The sequence below is a fragment of the Triturus cristatus genome, chromosome 6 (genome assembly GCF_964204655.1).
Source record: "Triturus cristatus chromosome 6, aTriCri1.1, whole genome shotgun sequence".
In the NCBI taxonomy this organism is placed as follows: domain Eukaryota; kingdom Metazoa; phylum Chordata; class Amphibia; order Caudata; family Salamandridae; genus Triturus; species Triturus cristatus.
This window is the reverse complement of record NC_140589.1, coordinates 161,728,783-161,749,452: the sequence shown is the minus strand read 5'-3', so window position 1 is coordinate 161,749,452 and position 20,670 is coordinate 161,728,783. Positions and strand designations below refer to the sequence as shown.

Below are 20,670 nucleotides of genomic sequence, written 5' to 3'. Positions count from 1 at the left end.
GTTGCCTGCACTAACTATAACGGGGGAATTTCAATGGTTTTTCACGAGTGAAATGTCCAGCTAACTATAACATGTGTGAAACCTATGGTTTTTTAAGTGAATTTGCAAGGTTTTTAAAATTCTAATTCCTAACTATAATGTGTGTGAAACCTATGGTTTTTTCAGTGAATTTGTACGTTTTTTTAAATGCTAAGTTATGTATTTTTTTTTAAAGGTTTTTCATCGTGCGCGTACCGCCACGGGACCAAGGAACTAAGGTTCTGAAACGCGTCGGGACAGTGTTTGTCTTTGCTTGAAATAAAGCACGCTATTGAAAAGAATTGGGGCTCGGCGCAGTCTTTGAACTAGGAAAGATTGATTGTTTGCTGGATATATATATATATATAAATGGCTTTATCTATGTAAAGTCAACACACTAGATGAATGTTTTCTATCCTAAGATTGCAGAAACAGAATCACAAGTAATTGCCTCCATTGCCTGTAACAACGGGAATAAATAAAGCTTTTGTCACAAGTAAGTAAAAAAAGTGCTGAGCACCGTTGTCCGGTGCGACGCGCTGACCCCAGCGCGCCCTTTAATCAAGTCAACGCAGCCAGGCCACGCCGAGTATCTCATGTGACGGGAAAACTGAACGCTAATAAGGGCAGTCCGGGCCAACTCCCGGCTACCTTCACGGTGGAATCGGGAAATTCTCTGGGCAGAGCGCCCACCTTGATGAAGTAAGGAGTAGGGGGGAGGACCACATACCATACCGAACCACACGTCTGGGTCCATATGTAAAATTTACTTGGTCAGCTGCATCCCACAATTAATGCACCAGAACCACAGGGCGATTAGTTTTCATATCGTGATATACCTAGCAACAACACCCACATAAGACGCTGTATTGTGATACGACAAATATAACCGGCCATGACTACAGTGGTATGAATTCGTGTCCGGCTTTCTCATTCCATCATGTTCCCTTCCGGTTCGGAGTACCGTGGATGTCTCTCTATAAAAAACTTGAGTGACATTCAGTAAAAGGGTCCAATTGAGCATCGCGATATTATGTGCTACTTTCTAATTATTTGCTTCCTTGTGTTTTTTATCTGTCTCCCCCAGCGTGTGACTACAGGGGGGCTCTCCCACATTCTCGCCAGTTTTAGCATATTTCAAAATAAACTCGGTGAGTTGGGCTTTCTGCTTCATAGTGTGAATGAGTTTAGGTGAAATGAGGTGGACTTCTGTCCAGCGACGTATGACTACCTGCGTATATTTAGAGGTGAATTACCCAGGGAATGGATGATATGTCCTAGTATGGACATGTATATAGTGTGTAGGACCGATTAATGTCTGTCATGAAGCACATGGTGGTGCATGCGAGCCATGAAAGAGTACTGAGTAAATCGGATTAAGATCCCACGGCAGTCAGCCACGCACAAATAACTAGATTCTATCTTTGTATTATTCCCTACATAACTTCTAGAGTGTGTTACATAGGGTTACCCTCCTTGTGGTAACAACAGGTCTCCAGGGGTACCTTATGGTATCGAGGGCAGAAACACTATTGGGATCGGAAAGGTCCTGAAGAATGCCAGTGTGACCCAACACTATAGGCACTACAGCACCGCAGAAACATGTCGATGATTTGGCAGTAAGGTGGGGTGTAGGAATTCTTAATTCTTTCCTGTCACCACCATCCTTCACGTTTTTAGTCCTGGTCGGGGGGTCCAAGTATACATTTTTGAGCAGTAACACCTCCAACCTAGTTTTAACTTTCACTGCACTTTTCTTTCGATGTTCCCAATATATTTTGGCAAGAAATGTATGTCTTCTTCTCCCTTTAGCTCCACCCTAGGCGTTGGTCTGCGGGGGGGGGGGGGGGGGGGGGTGTATTGAAGCAAGCCCAATGATGAAGCATGTTATAACCTTGTGAGTGAGGGCAGTATTTTCACATTCAGCACGTGCCACCACCCAGACCATTACTCTCTACTCCTCTGTGTGTGTATCTTTCTACGACTGACCTGCATATCCTTTCGTCCTTTCTAGGGTAAAATCGAGCTAAAGAAATCCCATTACATCCATACTGTCTGATGGGTATCCAGCCAAAGCTGAAGGATGAGACAACTGCACTGCCCAATAAGAAGACAGCTCTGAAGAGCACAGGAAACAAGTTTCAGCCCTTGCTGGAAAGGGAACGCCTAACCTGAACAAGCAGAGGAGTCCGCTGGGCCACAAAGGCAGCAAAGGAAGCAGTGGTCCGGACAGTGACCAAAACTGGTTGGTTTGCATGTAAGATCTTAAGGAAGTTTCCCTCCATATGTAGATATGGCCGCTAGCCTCCTAATGAAATTTGTTCAGAAAAAACCTGAAGCAAAAAATAAATGATGCACAATATTATCTCTGCTCAATGACCTTTCAGCAACAAGGGATCTATGAGCTGTGGTCACAAATATACTTTCCGTATTGCATATTTGCAAACTGGAAAAAAAACACATTTATGCAAGAGCACACTCACAAAAATGATTTGCTCACAGGCACATAAATGGGCATGTACAGTCAATGTTGCGCACTTGCAGATATCCATGGGTAAAATGTGTACCTCCCACATCACTCATTCACAGAATCACTTGCGCGCTTCTCTGGTTTTTCCAGCTCCCCATCGCCTAAGGGAGCAGGGACAGACTGACACAGGGAAGGACAAGGCAGACAGAGGACGTACTGCACTGTAGGGCCTGCACATCAACGCTCAGGCAATACCACAGTGTTTGTCTAACGCGGACCTTTCTGCTTCAAGACTGCAACTCAACAGGAGTGACGAGTCAACAGCCTGAACTGAGCGGGACTATGTTAACGTTTGTGGCTCATGCACACTCACTACAGAAGCATTCAAAGATGGCTGTGATCACACTGGCTGCATGGCACTGGTGCTGCCATTCCCAATGTAAAGTTGGAGCTACCTCTGCAGAAACTCTGCACTTAAACATCTGTGAGGAACAAAGTGATCGTCAAAGACCTGGAAACCCAGATTGGTGAATGTGGCCCTATGTGTTTCAGACAATTTTCACCCTCATGAAGTACAAATCCGAAAAAAAGGACTTGACGATAATTGGTTACGCGTGTAAATGACCGAGAGAGACCCCTTATCTTTTGAAGGGAATGGGGTACTTATCACACTAAAGTAGATGCTATCCCTATGCTGGGACACGATGGTATAATACTATATTCACACAACAGTCAGAAATATTCAAACAAAGCACATATTACATTTTACATTTATTATATAAAAATGTGTGTACATTTAATAAAATCAATTGTACATATACATGAATTTTTAAAAAAACACAGAAAATCACTATTTCAAAATATACACATTTTCACTCGAATACAATCAACAGCCTGTTATGAGCCCGCATAACAGAAAATACAAGAAGACAGTGCACTTTGTCATGGATTACACATCCTAATGGGTCATTTATGTTGGACCGTGGTTAGTGATATATAAACCGTTATATCTACTAAAGAACAACCACAGTTCTCCCTTGGATTGCGTTATTCAGATGCGTCGACGCGTTTCGATGGAAATGCTTATAAAACCATCTTTATCAAGACGAATAATAGGCTGCAGGTCCTCGTCTATTATACATGGACCTGTTTATCCCAATCCCAGTATTCCAATCTATGCTCCGTGTTCTCTTAGTTCACATGGTGGAGCGCTGTATGTTCCATTTATTTTATGTAGATAATTTCCGGCTGGTTTTTCCCGATAATTATTTTATAGAAGTGACGGGGGTCAGTGATACTCCTCCCTCAATGTTCGTCACCTTTTGGCCTCACTACCGTCGGCTTCGAATGCGGAAGTGCTCCTGTGCTCTCTCGACATAAATGACCCATTAGGATGTGTAATCCATGACAAAGTGCACTGTCTTCTTGTATGTTCTGTTATGCGGGCTCATAACAGGCTGTTGATTGTATTCGAGTGAAAATGTGTATATTTTGAAATAGTGATTTTCTGTGGTTTTTTAAAAATTCATGTATATGTACAATTGATTTTATTAAATGTACACACATTTTTATATAATAAATGTAAAATGTAATATGTGCTTTGTTTGAATATTTCTGACTGTTGTGTGAATATAGTATTATACCATCGTGTCCCAGCATAGGGATAGCATCTCCTTTAGTGTTAGGATAATTGGTTACGCCAGTTCCGTTTTTTAACATATTTAAGAACAAGTTTACAACTAGCTTTTCAATTTGTACAGCGAGGGGCACAGCTAGGTCCCCCCTTGCTTTTCAATTGACGTACACCCCATCTTTGCACCCAGAATCTCTCTCAAGACGCTACTCCTCTCTCTTTCCACTGCCCCTAGTCCTCATGCTTCAAACTATTCTTAAACCTTTATTACCTTTCTTTATACAATCATCTAGAACTAAAGGGAATAGCTTCAAAATCTAAATACTCCTAGCTATGCATCTCTTCCTAGATTCCTCTTTCCCCAGTACCTCCGTGTTCCTTTACCAGCCTCTTTCAGCCTCTGGTTAGAAGCATTACCAATTGTGTCTTAGTTTAGAGTAATTCTCCATCACCTAATATAATTGGATGCTTTGGTATATCCTTCTGCCTCCAATAGAGTGCTTACAAGCATGAGGGACTATTTTACTTCCACCGGACTTTGCTTCTGCAAGTTCTTCATTATTCACATTTCCAGCCCTTGCATTTAGAAGATGATATTTTGAGAACTAAAAGGATGTTCGGGAAGATATCTGGAAAATCGGTCACAGATGAAGATGAGATCAGAGTACATAAGATGTCGTTATGCCCCTACTCAGGCTAAGAGTGAGCTAGGCTGCTGTGTACTGCACTGTCTCAAGCCGGGAGAGACGATATTTAGGGAAGCATAGAGAGAGTCGTAGTAGTCAATGCAGAAGGAAAGAGCCATCTGAACCGTTGTCTTGCGCAGAGATGATCGGAGAAGAGGAAGGACCTTTCTCAATACTTTGAGACGAAGAAGCAAGCTGAGGTCTTTTTTTAAAGTGTTTCTTGAAGCTAAAAGAGGGATTACAGAGGACTCCCCGATTCAGGAGCAGATGGTTATGGTTACTAGGTTTGTCGTATCTATGGCATACGCAGAGTTCTGCATATTTTCAGGTACATTGCCTTCTGCCAGTTTGTGAGCCAACTAGGGGTCAGTGGAGCTGGTCATAAGAGGTGCGAGCCTTAAAGGGAGCAGCTCTTTTCATAGAGGAGGAGAGCCAGTACAAGTTTTCAGTGCTGGAAGTTACCTCAGGAGCTAAAGCCCTGCAAAGGGCTGGGGGCCTATAACTCCTGCTGAAACATGATGACTGGACCAGGAAAGCGGAATGGCAAAGTGATGTCCTCTATGTTCCAAAAAACGAAATGTAAGGCATAATGGCCAACAGAAAAGTAGGAAACGTGATAGGTTTGTGGTTTCTTCTGCTGGCCAGTAGGGCTCCCATTGCCTAGAGGGAGAAGCTGACAGTGCGACAAAGAGCCGCCTGGACAGAAGAGCTTGAGTTGCACAGGAGCAGTTTATGCCCTTGCCCACAGGTGAGCTGAATTCACCAATGGGACATGGGAAGAGCAATGAAGCAGAGAGCACCAGAGAAGCAGGGAGATGGGTTCTATGGATGCCCTCTTGGGGTCCTGTAACGAGAACTAAATAGACAAGAGCGTCCTTAGCAAAGGTGATTCCAAACAGATTAGTAAGGATTTTCTATTGGAGATATCTGTCTAGCAGAGAAGGTTCATACAGTATAATGTGAAACATATTGCACACCCTCCTTCACGCCCTGCCAGACGGAGCCACCATGAACACAAGCACCCAAGAGGGACAAGAGGAATAATCTTCATTCATAGGAGAGTAGGGCTACTAATGGAGAAAAGAAGCACTAAGTTGAGAAGAGACACAAACAAAGAAGAAGGCAGCCACTCTAGAGGAGCCATGAGCAGAGGGTACAAGGAGAAAGGATGATCTTCCAATTCTCTGCTTCCAGCCAAAGTTTGTGGGCGGATGAACGAAACACTATATTTCAAAAAACACACAGAAATGACGAGGGAAATACTGCTAGTACTGGTGTACAGAACTCTACCACTGGATCGTGACTAGAGTTTGACCAAGCAAACCATTCAGCTCCTGTTAATCTCATGAAAGTAGGACTCAAAGAGCCCTAACGGCCACAAGCAGACACAGCAAGGACCCTGACCTGGAATTTCAGAATCCTGGTGCCCCAGCATTACTGCCGATATGGAACCCTAGGAAGGCTTTACTTTCCCTAGAAGAGAGGAGTCTTCACTTTCTGGTGAACACACACACTAAAAGACAGCACGGCGGAATCACATCCAAGCCATTTAAATGGAAGCACTGATTTTCAGGTCATGGATGATGAGGGACATCATTCCTCAGCAGTCACATGATCCTGACTGCTCAAAAAGCCTGCAAGATGCAGGGTGCTCCACACGAGAGGGAGTACTGAATCAGAAGGTAACCCAGACAGCATCTTTAAGACAATATTGAATTCATTCACAAGGTAGAGATACTGACAGTACTGGACACAAACATTACCCATTATTTTAGATCCAGTTTTACTCCACGGCTCCTTTAAAGTGTGTACGAAAATGCATGAACCTTAATAGATCCAAGAAGGATCTGCAAAATTATTACTGCAAATCAAATGACTACTTTCAATAAATTAACACCACAAATAGAGAAATACATATGAAAGGAGATGTGGGACACCACCATGAATATTACCACTGATGCACCAAGGAGGCCTCAGCTCCAACCCCAGCTTACCCCTAAATCAACCAAAATGATGCCACCGGAGGATCATCACGTCATCTACCTATAGGCTAGCAGCTTTTCTGAAAAGTTAGAACTGCTTATCGTTATCATACAATATACCACTAAACCATTCTCTGTAACCGGCAAGAGATTCAGTTAGCAGCATTAAACTATTCAAGTACTGTCACTCGATCAATGAGCATCTATTATACATTGTCAAAGTCAATAACAAAGAGATTGAAATTGTGGGGTACGTCAGGCATTTATTCACATAAGGCACAAGAGACTGTTAGCATAGCTACTCATGAACCCGCTACTACAGTAATGCAATCAAGCACTGCAGGAGACAACCATGGTTACATTTATGTCACAACACCCATGATAAAGACCTGTCAAACAGAATATTCAAAGAGCTGTCCTCCTTCCTTGAATCAACACGTTAATTGCTGTGATATTAGCTTTTCAACCAAAAATATTTATATCCCGATGATTGACAGCTCCTGATGTAGATTAACATTTTTAGACAACATTTTGAATCACTTAACACAAAGCAGAGCCATTTGATGAAATCAAACTGGCCATGCCAGTATTAGACAGAATACACCGTTTGAAAAAATAGCAGTATGGTTCATTATCTTATATAATTATATACTTCCAAGTGTTGTTTTAGAAGTAGTTAGTACTTCATTACCACTTCTCATAATGCGCAGGTATCACAGTATGTCCAGAGATCATTATTACTAGTTTCGAGAACTACGGTGGTTTCACTAAGTGGGGTCAGAGCAATATATAACCAATTTCTATAGTCTATGACTTACAAGTTTTAGTGCGTGCAGTTGGCACAACATGCTACTCGTAGTATTTCATGTTGTCGCACAAAGATCACTTTCCATAAACTGAAATTAGCACCCGACAGCAGTTTCCATAAATCGGCACATTACGGATAGCTTTCTTTACACCCAGATAGTACATTATGTCCGGATAGTACATTATATCCATTTAGCATACTACTATAAGTGTCCATTATGCTCAGAGAACAAATTGATCAAATTCACTTATGCACAGTTAACACGATTGCTAGTTTTCACCAAGACTAGCTAGCCCATCATGGATACTGTCCAATATGCGTTGTTCCATCAGCGGCAATGTCATTTACAACATCAAGAGAAATTTCCATCATTGCCAACTACCACATTTTGGTCACTGTACAATTTGTACCGCAAGATTACCAGTTTCCATCATGTCCAGACAGTGAAAATTGCCAATTACATTCTTCCCAGTTAGCAGATATCAGTATCTACTACACCGATTTAGCACATAGTTAGTGTCTGCCTTCCATTGAGTACAGATAGCCAATCATTGACAATTTTCTGTAAATGTATTTTTAGCACATCGTGGCAATTTTGCACTGCACCCAGCCAACACATTATGCCCTAGTACAGCCTGACAATTTTCCATCAAGTTACGGCAGCACATCATAACCAACGTTCATGAAGTAAAATTAGTACATAACATTATGCCATGTTAGCTCATCATAAACAGCAAGTACAGTATGGCCCATGCCGTATGACCAATCTGCACACAGACATTTTCCATTACACCAGGTTTCATTATTCGCAACTACCACATCATTACCAATTAATATTTAACTCGGATCAAATGAGGCAGTAAGAGGATCACTGCAAACTGCCATCATGCTTGGTGGAATGCCTCGGCTGGTTTTTGTTCTTCCCAGCTAGCACATTCTGGCCACTTTCTGTTATGTCCAGTTGAGGCAGCGTGACAGGATCCACTAAGCCCACTTCAGCTTGTGGACAGTTTCTATGATGCCATGCTACCACACCATGACCAGTTTACGTTATACTTTGTCAACCCATGACTAACAGTCCTCATCAATACAGACTAGGCGTGTCATATGCAATTTTTGCTATGGCCATTTAGCAAAACTTGCAAATTCTCATTACTTCCAGGTGGCACAGAAGTTCCCTTTGAATTATGCCCATGGAGCATGTAACTATTAGTGTCTAATACACAGTTGACACATCATGGACAGCTTCCCCAGTGCTCGCATTTCTAGTATTCCAGAAGGCAGCCTCTAATTATTAATTAGAAAGTTTTGCTAAGTGCTAGGCGCCTCCATTCGGTTACGTCTCAGCACTTGACAGCAGTGTACAGGAATGCAACATTATGGCAGGGAGTTACCATCTAGAAGGACAGGTGGTTACCATTGTCCTCAAGTCCTCGATTGCGATCCCTGGTCTGTGTTGAGTTTGGTTACAGACAAGTCTGAATACTTTTGTTTGCAAAGGCTCCTCGAGAATCTAGTTTCTAAAAGACTAGTGAAGGAGTTTACATCAAACGAAAAAAGCACACCACCTTAGCAAAATTTTACTTTCATGTGAAGTTTGATGTAAATCTGTTCACAGGTTTTGGCTTTAGATGTGAGCAAAATGTCCTATGGTGGCTAAAATGGGAAACCACTTCTTTGCTTTGCCCCCATCACCTTACCTTTTTTCTCCATGGACAGATCTTGAAGAAACTTGGCATACTGAAACCTAAGTGACTGAGTAAGTAGACCGCCAAGGTTCGTGCAAATCTCTCTACATGATGAAGTTTATGAATAAAAGATTCCATTACACACATCATATTTGCATCGGTAAGGATACTGTCTTATGGTGCTGAATCCTGCTTCCTTTAGCATTTCCAACATATGCCTCTACGTGACTTGCTTCGCTTCAAAGGAAAAAAGACTCCTGCATAGTTGTGATAAGCTAAGGAAACAACCAGGATCATATATTCACTGCCATTAAGGTACTAGAGCAACATCCACACTTATTGGTATGGAGCTCCTGATTGTGAGGAGAGACACAGTGAAGTGGAGAGCTGAAGCCCCTTGGGCACTATATGAGTAGAAGCAAGGCACGGACAGATGCTCCACAATAACTCATGGTGTATGAGGATAGAGGATTTCAAAAGAAATTTGAGAAGATTTGGGGAAGATGGATAGAGATGTTGTGAAGATGAATGTCCAGGGAGTGGAATGATAGTCTCCTAGTTCCATGTAGAAACATAGGGCCAGATGTAAGACGCATTTTACCCGTTGCAAATGGCCCATCGGGTCATTTCAGACCGGTAAATTGCATTTTCCAATGTACCTTTTCTATTTTGAGAGTCAGTAACCTATTACCGAGTTGCAAAATATGGTTTGCGGGTCGATATTAGGAAAGGGCATGTAAAGGGCGTCCCTTCCTAATAGCGATTCACATTGGAATGTATGAATATTTTGCGAATCACATTGGTATGTATGAATAGTTTGCATTCACAGACTGATGGAAGTAGGTGTCAGGGGAGGCGCACTAAAATGGCTGCGCTCTTTCCTGTCCGATAGGACCTTTGCGGTCTTTGAGGACGATGCCTGCTCCCCCCAAATGCGTCTGCAGTGCGGTGTTCCCCAGGGTTCATCCCTCAGCCCTACCCTATTTAACATTTATATGAGGCCCTTGGCTGAGGTGGTGCTGCCCTGGGGAGTACAGCTGGTAACGTACGCAGACGATACGCAGCTTATCATCTCCCTGGCCTCCCAGGATGCTCCATATGAGAATCTTTCCTTATGTCTCAACAAAGTACAAGAATGGATGGATCGATCGTTCTTAAAGCTGAATGGAGCAAAAACTGAGGTGATGTTGCTGGGGTATAAACCATCTAATACGGTAGAGGGCTGGTGGCCGTCTAATCTTGGCCTTCGCCTTCACCTAAAGAACAAATTAAGAGCTTAGGGGTCTGGTTGGACCCAGCCCTAAACTTGGGTGTTCAGGCTCGCAAGGTGGCAGGAACTTGCTATGCCATCATTAGACTACTTAGGAAGATAATTAAGCTTCTTCCGTTTGAGGCCAGGAGATTACTAGTGCAGGCGTTGATTCTTTCACGCCTGGACTATTCGAATGCGTTGTATTTAGGCACCACACAAGCAACTATTAAAACCTTGCAGACAGTGCAGAACTGCGCTGCTCGAATGCTGCTGAATGTCCCTTGCCGGACTTCGGCTAAGCCAGCGTTGCGTCAACTCCACTGGCTGCCTGTCCAGCAGAGAGTAGAGTTTAAAGCTTTGATTACGGTCCATAAAGCAATTAATAAAATAGGACCATCCTTGACTCAATCAATGTTCCACTTATATCATCCTGGACGTGCCCTAAGATCTGATAACAAGAAGCTGCTTGCAATCCCTAAAACCAGGAGAGTGCGAATGGGAGGCAGGCGTTTTTCTCTTCAAGCCGCCACCCTTTGGAACAACCTTCCCGATCCTATCAGAATGGAAGTTAACCACCTTAGGTTTAGGAAGAGGTTGAAAACCTTCCTGTTTGCCTGATTCTTCCGAGATCTAGTCGAGTTGAAGCGCTGGGATGCCTCCGGGTAGCTATGCGCTATATAAGACCGTAATCATTCATTCATTCATTCAATTGGGAATGAGGTCACAAAACATTTACAGATTGCCACCAATTTCAAATTGATGGTAAGCCATTCGCAAACGGAATGAGGTCCCCCAAGGGTCCTCTTCCCGTTTGTAACTGGGGGCACCAACATTTTTTCAGAGCAGGCAGTGGTCCCATGGACCACTGCCCACTGTAACTAGACAGAAAACTATTTGAAATGCATTCCGTTTTCCTTTAAGGAAATCAGGATGCATTTAAAAAAAAAAGTGCTTTATTTAAAAAGCAGTCACAGGCACGGTGGTCTGCTGAACCCAGCAGGCCACCATACCTGTGAGTGCCGGCCACTCACAAAGGGTCGCAAATTGCGATCTGCCTCATGAATATTAATGAGGAAGGTCACTTGCGACCCATTTGGGAATCACAAATGGTGTCTGAGACACCACTGTACATCAGGTTTTGCAACTGTGGAGATTTGAAGCCCCTCCGACACTGAATGAATGGAAGCAGGGCATGGATAGATGCTGGAACACATGGTGTATGAGGCCAGAGTATGTCCAAGAAGATTTTATAGGATTTGGTGAAGATGGATAGAGTGTTGTGAAGATGAATGTCCTAGGAGTGGAATGAGATTCACCTAGTTCCAGTTCCCATTCCAGTGAGTGGAATAAGATTCATTTAATTCCAGTGAACAAATTAGTTCATGCTACTGACCTATCTCACAAATCTTTTATGTAACAAACTTGAATCACTGTCTTGTCAGAGAAAACAAATACACGTTTTGGAGAAAAAAAAAATAGATGCAGGTTAAGCAGAGCTACATAAAGCAATTTTTGAAACTCTCACAGTCTTGAAAATGAATCTGCATCCATGAAAGGTACTATTCTCTTTTCAAGATGTAGGAACATCCTTCCTTATGATGTACAAATAAATCAGAACGATTTTTCCTCATCAGTGAAGAAGCACATACTAAGCTCTGATGTGATCAGCCTTATCCTAAAGATCGATCAGCAGGATTAGGACTCAAGGTATCTCAGTGAGAGGCACTCAACCAAAAAGTACTGGTCAGGTATCAGGCCACACATCTGAGTGACAATGTTTGGTTTATTATTATTGGTCACTTACTTGATTTCATTCTATCTTTAAGAACTAGGCTATTAATTAAATTCAGTATGTCCACTACTCACAAACCAGTGTTTATTAAAGCTCTCAAAATGTGCCTTTTATTGAACGTAAAGAACAAGTTATTTACCCTTGATTACACTTTATTAGATGCATACCATAGTCTCTTCCTCTAGCATTCTCTCAGCGTAGCATGAGAGATCTGAACATTTTTACAGCAATTTGCCCAAAGCTACTGTAAAGTCATGTCTCTGGTCAGAGATCTGATCTCTCCCCCTGCAGCTCCGCTGCTGTGCCGCTGCCCTGTGCAGGTAGGTGTTCGAGGCCCTCCTCCATCCGCAGGCTCTGCCTGCGCCTCATCCCTGGTGGTCCAGTGGGAGAGCCTTGCTCTTCTGTTGGTCCGCTGCGGTCTGTCTTGTATTTGTGCCTGTTTTTCTGTTTATCTGTTATTGTATCCTTCCTCTTATTGTGTCACTTCTGTTATTGTGCCCGCTTTCAGTCTAATCTGTTTTGCTGCTCTGATTCCCTGCCCGCCACTGCTGCCGAATCTTCACCACCCTCCGCACCGCCGCAGCCTTTGCCCCCACACCGGACACCAACACCACCGAAGCCCTGAAGTGCATCCCCCTCAACGTGCGCTCCCTGCACAGACATGCCGTAGAGATCTGGGACCTCCTCTACACCCTCTCGCAAGATGTCGCCTTCTTCACGGAAACCTGAACCTGAAACCTGCCGCGGACATCACCACCGCCATTGCCGACGGCTACAAGATCCAGAGGAAGGCCCACCCCAACCGCCCAGAAGGAGGACTCGCCATCGCACACAAGCCCTCCCTCCGACTCTCTACCTCCTCCACGAGCGACTCCTTTGCCACCACCGAACAACTTCACTTCCAGATCCAGACCAGCGCTAGAACCACTCTTCACGACACCCCCGCCTACAGACCCCCCGGACCTCGCGCTTTGTTCGCCACTACCATTGCTGACCTCATCGCACCCCATGCCAACGCCTCCATGGACTACATACTCATCAGAGACCTGAACTTCTACCTCGACAACCTCATCGACCCCCAACTCCACCACCCTCCTGGACAACCTTACCAACATCGGACTGAAACAGCTCGTCACCACCCCTACCCACAAGGCAGGACACAACCTTGACCCAATCTTCGCAGGTGGGAACAACATCTGCTTCACACACACCTCGCAGCCCCTCTGGACGGCCCACCACTGCGTACAATTTTCTTTCAACACCGCCACCACTCTTAAATCCACTCCTCGTCCTCCGCAAAGGAACTGGAGCAAGGTCACAGAGAAACACCTCAACTCCACCATCAGCCGTGGCGCCCCCCCCCCCCCCCCCCACCACGACCAACGCCAGCTCTGCAGGCAATGAATTACACTGCTGGATCACCAACTGAGCAGACAAGCTTGCACCCCTCCGGACCACCGACAGACAACACTCCCTGAAGGCCACGTGGTTCGCCACCGACCTCCAAGAAGCCAGACGCTCCTGCAGACATCTCGAAAAACGATGGAGAAACAGCAAAACCATGGAAGACCTGACCACCTACAAGAACGCCATGACAGAAAACCGCCAACACAAGATCCACAAAGACGACCTTCATCTGGAACAAAATCGTCATTAACTCCAGCAACTCAAAGGAACTCTTCATCATCATCCAGCAATTCACCAAACCCCCAACGAAGCCATGGACGTCACTCCCTCCCAGGATCTCTGCAACAAGCTCGGCTCCTACTTCCACCTGAAAATCAAAAGGCCCTCTACGACAACGTCAGCGAGCAGACTCCAGACACCACCCTTCCTTCCAGAAACAACAGCAGGCCCACCATCACCACCTGGACCCCGGTCTCCACCGAATATACCACCACGAACATGAAGAGTACTCACTCAGGAGCCCCCACGGACCTCTGCCCTCCGCACATCTTACACAAAGCAGCTGCCGCCATAGCGCCCCAGCTACGACACACCATCAACGATTCCTTTGAATCTGGCACCTTCCCCAACGACTGGAAACGCACAGAAGTCAACCCCCTCCTCAAGAAACCCTCTCCAGACCCAACAAACCTGAAGAACTACCGACCCACCTCTCTCCTTCCCTTCGCAGCCAAAGTCACTGAGAAGATCGTCAACGCCCAGTTGACAAACTTCATCGAAGAGAACTCCATCCTCGACACCTCCCAATCCAGATTCTGCAACAACCACAGCAACGAGACCGCCCTCCTTGCCGCCACAGATAACATCCGCATGCTCCTCGACCAAGGCCACACCGCAGCCCTCATCCTACTCAACCTCTCTGCAGCCTTCGACACCGTCTCCCACTGCACTCTCGCAGCCAGACTCCATGACGCCAGCATACAGGGAACCGCCCGACTGGCACAGCTCATTCCTCCCCTGCAGAACCCAAAGGATAAGACTCCAGCCTTTCCTCTCCGAACACACAGAGATCAACTGCGGAGTACCACAAGGATCATCGCTCAGTCCCACGCTCTAACATCTACATGGCCCCCCTCACCGCCATCGTCAGACATCAACATCATGGACTCAAACATTGTATCCTACGCCAACGACACCCAGCTCATCCTTTCCCTCACGAAGGACCCCAAAACCACCAGACTCCGCTTCCAAGAAGGCCTAAAAGACGTTGCAGCTTGGATGAGCAGCAGCTGTCTGAAACTCAACTCGGGGAAGCGGACCCTCCCCCTCTGCGTGGGACAACTCCTGGTGGCCCTCAGCACCCCCCCATGGGCCACGCCCGGAACCTCAGCATCATACTCCACTACACACTCACCATGACCCGACAGATCAACACTGTTGCCTCCACCTGCTTCAACACCCTCCGCAAGACCTTCAAGTGGATCCCCCTCGAAGACAAAGACCATCACCCACGCACTCATAACCAACAGACTGGACTACGGAAAAGCCCACTACGCTGTAATCAACAAATCCCTGCTATGAAAACTCCAGACCATCCAGAACACCGCGGCCAGACTCGACCTCGGCATCCTACGACATGAGCACATCACCCAACACCTGCAAGACCTCCACTGGCTTCCCGTCGAGAAGAGCATAACCTTCAATGCGGATGGATTCATTTGGACATACACCACGGATCTTTGCTTTCGGGCGTGACTTAGCTCTGGGAATGCCCTCTTGCGTCCAGCACAATACACTGGAGCACTAACATTGGATTGTTCTTCATTATTGTGTTGACCCTTCGCCTCGCTTTACTTAAGTTTCAGCCCTGATGAAGTTCTCCACGAGAGAGCGAAACGTGTTGGCTGAGCTGAATGTTCTATTAACATATGGGAAATACTAATTTGAAATAAAGACATTTCATACAACAAGAGCGTCTTGGACTTCATTGCCTGGTGCACACCCACTTACAGCTACATTTTCAGGATCTCACGTAACGGCTGGTGCCGGGGTATCAGTGCGCAGGACTTTTGAATTAAGGAAACTTGCTTGAGGTGCAGAACCAAAAGTCCGCCGTTGAAGCTTGGTTCTTTGTATTGTAACTTTCAAGCTACACACCCACGCCTACAAATCCCTCCACAACATCGGACCCAAATACCTCAACAAAAGAGCCTCCTTTCACATACCCAAAAGGAACCTCCGCTCTGCCGACCTCGCTCTAGCAGAAACCTCGTTCATCCGCAGAGCGGGTGGAAGAGCCTTCTCCTACATCACGGCCAAAGCCTGGAACGAGCTCCCAGTCAACATCAATCGCTCCCCTACTCTGCACACCTTTAGGAGGAGCTTTAAGACCTGGCTCTTCGACTGAACCGGAGCTGGACCCCCATCCGCCCCTCTCGCCCCTAGCGCCTTGAGCCTTTAAATCCCCTGATTGATTGATGTAAATTCTTCAATGCAATCCTCGTCAGGAAATGTAGAATTAGGCTGACATCCCACAAAGATGCAATAAAAGGTGACGGAGGGAATTTATTTCACAAACATTATAGAGATTGGACCATGGTAAGCAAGTGAAAGAGAAAAAAAGGCAGAAAAGCACAGAGGCAACAGCCTCAGGTCCTGGTGTTTTGGGACACTCCGAATACAATAAAATGATACAACTGGCACAGTAATCACCATATGGAGTCACTATGTCACTTGTGGCAATGCCACTTGGCGGCTGTTTTTGTCAAGTGGTTGGATAGAAAATATTAAGCTGTGCACATCTTTGGCAACAATGACAGAAGTAATGTGATTTAAAATACTCACCATTCCATTTTTCTTATGATAATAACTAAGAACAGGGAAGCGCCCACCGTGACGAAATGCAGCCACCTTTTTGAGCGCCTCGTCATCAATTGATTTTGGCACAATCACAACAGGAGGATAGGAAGGGCAGACCGAGAAATCTTTGTTGACGTAGCTCAGCCTCCATTCGTCAGTCTGAAAAACAGAAACACGGATGAAAGAAAGTGCAAATGTAGAGCATCACTGCAAGCTAGAAAAATCATAAATGATATTTTGTTCATTCCAGGTGTTTCGAAGTGGTACTGAAATGGCAAACTTCAGTTCTTAAAAAATGTAAAGTATTATCAAATAGTAAATCAGTTGAGCAAGTCTCAGTTGGATGCAAAGCGTTTGATGTCAAGCACATTATGCACATGGGCAATACTACAGAACTTAATTAAGACCGTTCTAACAAGAGAAAGATGGAAGTTCTCCTCATTGAATGGTCAACCACATCAAGGCTCCCAAAAATTATCGGGAACAATTTTCTCCCTTGTATCAGGAAGGTGCACTGAAATATGAGGAGCGGGAAATAAGCTACAGACACCAAGGGCCTGCTATCTGTTCTGCTTTCTTGATCTAGTCATACAACTGGCAAAGAGGCTGTTAGGTTAAAGGTACCATCTGCAAATAAAGCATGAATTAAAACCAAAACACAACGATTTGAACTGAAGATATGTATATAAATAACTAATTGTTTTCCAAAAATACTCCAGCAATGTTTACAACATCCACCTGGGTAGCAGATTATTATAATAGTTCCTGTTACCACCCACCAAATCCATAACATACATAAGAGAATTTGACATTCGAAAAGTTATCCTAAAAAACTCTAGTTAAACCCACAGATTTGGTTATGCAGTTGGACTGTTGATCGTAGAAACTGAATTCTAATTAAGGCTTCAGCATTTGTTCAAACTAATCATCTGAGTCGCTGTGCCTCAAACTATAAACATAGCGCAAACATGCAAAAAGAAATGACCAGTGCATTGCTGTTCACATGACGTGGTCCTGCATAAGGTTGGATTATGTCATCTGTTTCTGACCAGTAACCCACGATTCCATGCTGTTCTACAGCAAGCACCTAGTGCTTGAGATGTTTCAGCTAGAAAAAAAGTGCTCTGTAGGGCGATTTATGGTCCCTTCAATTTATTATACTTGGGCTACTGAGGTACAACGTAAACAGATGGGAGATTCAGGCTTATAGTGACGAGGTCAGAAGTTCTAGAGAATGTCTTTTGCCTGCTGTGTGATGAGTCTTACCAGGATGTGACTATTGGGATTACCTAGTTCAGGCTGTCCCTGATCTTCCAGGAGGCCTTCTCCTGGAGATAAGCCATTCTCTGCTTGAAATAGAAAGAGAGCACAAGCTACGCCCCAAAGGGACAATGAAATCCAGATGCATGTTTCCGGGGACGGATTATGATGTTTAAGTCATTCTGCTTTACTTATGTTCTGTGGGATTCTTTCTGTTGTGTGGCAAGAGGAACTACAAAGCACCACTCTTCAAACGCCAGGGACAAGGAAGGACATATACCAGATTGGTCCACAGCCTCACAGTTTTCCTGGACATTAGTCCAGAATGTGACACTGCAGCTGTACCATGTGGTGACCAGTAGATCAAAATCATCGACACGTGTGGAGTGCTGAATAAACCTCAAATGGGTTTAAAACATTGATTTGGAAAGTTGGATTTCACAAACTTCAATCCAGTTCCTAAAATGTGCACCGCATCACAAATCAGACGAAGCATGGGTTAACCAGCACATTTATTTTCAGTTGAATTTGTATATGATGCAATCAACAGGTTGCAAACTAATCTAGGCAAGTTCTGTAATTCTTATTTTGAAACCAGGCAGGCTTGGTACTTATCTTGGCTTCCCACTCCACCATAATGTGTGATCCCTGGAAACCACTTTATCTCTCTGTGCTTCATTTCATACATTTCATACATTTTACAGAATTGGGAAAGCTTACCAAAACAAAACCTGCTGGCATGAACTTACATATTGGATCACCTTTCCAGAAACAGCCTAGAAAATGCTATAGGTATTGTTTAAATGATAAATAATTGGGGCATATCTAGCTCAACACTCAGCGGAAATTAATTCCACAAAATCTCACTCAAAGGAGGATGGAGAAGCTGAATTTAAAGTACTGGATACAAATGTTTGGACCTCATTCTGTGTTGAATACCTATTAACCTAAAGGGATATTATTTTCTTGATAGAAGAAAAAGAAAAAAAGGGAAATCAATTGTAATCCTAGTTCTGCATAATGAGATTGTTTAACGAATTATTGAACACTAAATATCTCAAAAAAGTTGGATCCATGGAACAATTTTCATTTTAAGAGCAAAATCTGGTTTTGAAAATCTGTTCACTCCAAATTTAGAACATTTTCCATTTTTTTAGGGATCGCTTACAGACATCATCCGTTTGCTGAAACATCTATTGGGTACAATACTAATACTTACCGTGGGCTCTAGGTAAGCCCTTCGCTTCTCATTTGTTTATATTCGATGTCTTTCCTTCCTATTTTTGTGTTTGTTCTTCCCCTGAGGCATCACTTCTTTACCATCCTTGACTGGATTTTGTATTCTTCCACTGCTTACATTCATGGATCTACTTTTAGTTTGAGCATCCCAGACAACACAAGATGTCAGATTGCAAAAGACCTACTGTGGGCTTATCAAGAATTTACAGGTGTTACATCCCGCCCATTAATTACCATTGGTTCACTTTATTGTCAATATCATTTGCTTGCTTCTTATTCAATCGTTTACTTTGTCCATCCTGTGTTATACCTCCCTTGGAGCATAACCTCTTCACCATCCTCTTGACTGCTTACTTTGAGGGAACTACTTTTTTCTCTTTGGTTATGCACTCCATCAGAATGCACGTGTTATCTAGCTCTCTCACTCTTGTGTTTTGTTCCCTCATCCCCAGTCAAATACTCACCCCTCTCAAGCGCTGTTCGCTCAATCCATTACGGCTGCTCTCCCTCTCTCTCTCTCTCTCTCTCCGTCTGTCTCTCCCCTGTGCCATGTACTTCTCTCTGTGTTGCTGTCTACCTCTTACTCTTGCTTTTCCCACTCCTCGTTATTTTGGAGGATCCAGCAGCAAACTGCATGATCTCAGTGGCGCCCACAATCTTAGATTGGTCAATAAAAAATAAAACTGTTTGCATTATTCTGAAGCGCATGCATGTGTGGTGACACGTGCATGCCTACAGAATGATGCGACCGGCAACAACAGCCGAGTTGCTGCACTTAATTTCTTTTTTTGTTGTTGTTGCAGATAATAAACAGCATTAGCAAAAAGTATTGCTTTTTACTGATGCTGTTCAGCATCGCCAAAAGGAACTGGCAGAACCAGTAGGTCTCAAAGGCAAGACCCATTGGCTATGCCAATGCTTGTTTCTTTAGCTTTTAGCACTCCAAAGTCATTAATACTTCCTTACTCTTTCCACCTTTTCCCCTTAGAACGCTTCACCCTTGAAATGTATGCCCCTGTGCTCTCTGAGTTCCTCTACTACCTCCCAAGCTTATACATGGTTTCCCCCAGCACTCCAGTTGAGCTATTTTCCCTAATAACCACCCTGTTGCTCAAAATCCCTTCCCTGCTCACAGCCACTGTATGTCAGCAGCATTTTCTAGCTCACCCCACCGTTCCTCCCCCACACTTCCTTGCGGTTTGTTTTAACTTTCTAAGAGGTCTCAACAACTGCAATATGCTACCAGGCTGCTCCTTCTGTAAATGTGCTCTTGAGCACATTACATTAATTTTTATTTTACCACTCTAAGATGGTCACCCATTGTAGGAGAGTAGGATCTGCTTCTTATAGTCACCCTCACTTTTTCCTAATGTTTCACTGTTTTCGACTTAGTCTGGCTGGGATCCTGCTCTCAAGGACCCCAGCCTAGCTGCTTTTTCCTCTAAATTGATTGCATGTACTTTAGGTACACTCCAGATTGGATTCTGGGGTACCCTTATAAGTCCGTAGTATATGGTATACTATATACCCAGGGCATAGGTACCACAGAGGCCTCTCAGGGCCTGCAGCATGTATT

At 44.3% G+C, this 20,670-nt stretch overlaps 1 protein-coding gene across 1 annotated transcript in view; it reads right to left on the bottom strand.

Moving 5' to 3' along the window:
- Nucleotides 1-20,670, bottom strand: part of MTMR9 (myotubularin related protein 9) — a 310,732-nt gene that overhangs the window by 111,746 nt on the left and 178,316 nt on the right. Inside the window, exon 4 of the mRNA XM_085610425.1 lies at nt 16,581-16,754. Within this exon, the coding sequence (XP_085466551.1) occupies nt 16,581-16,754 (174 nt within the window). The remainder of the gene's footprint in view (nt 1-16,580; nt 16,755-20,670) is intronic.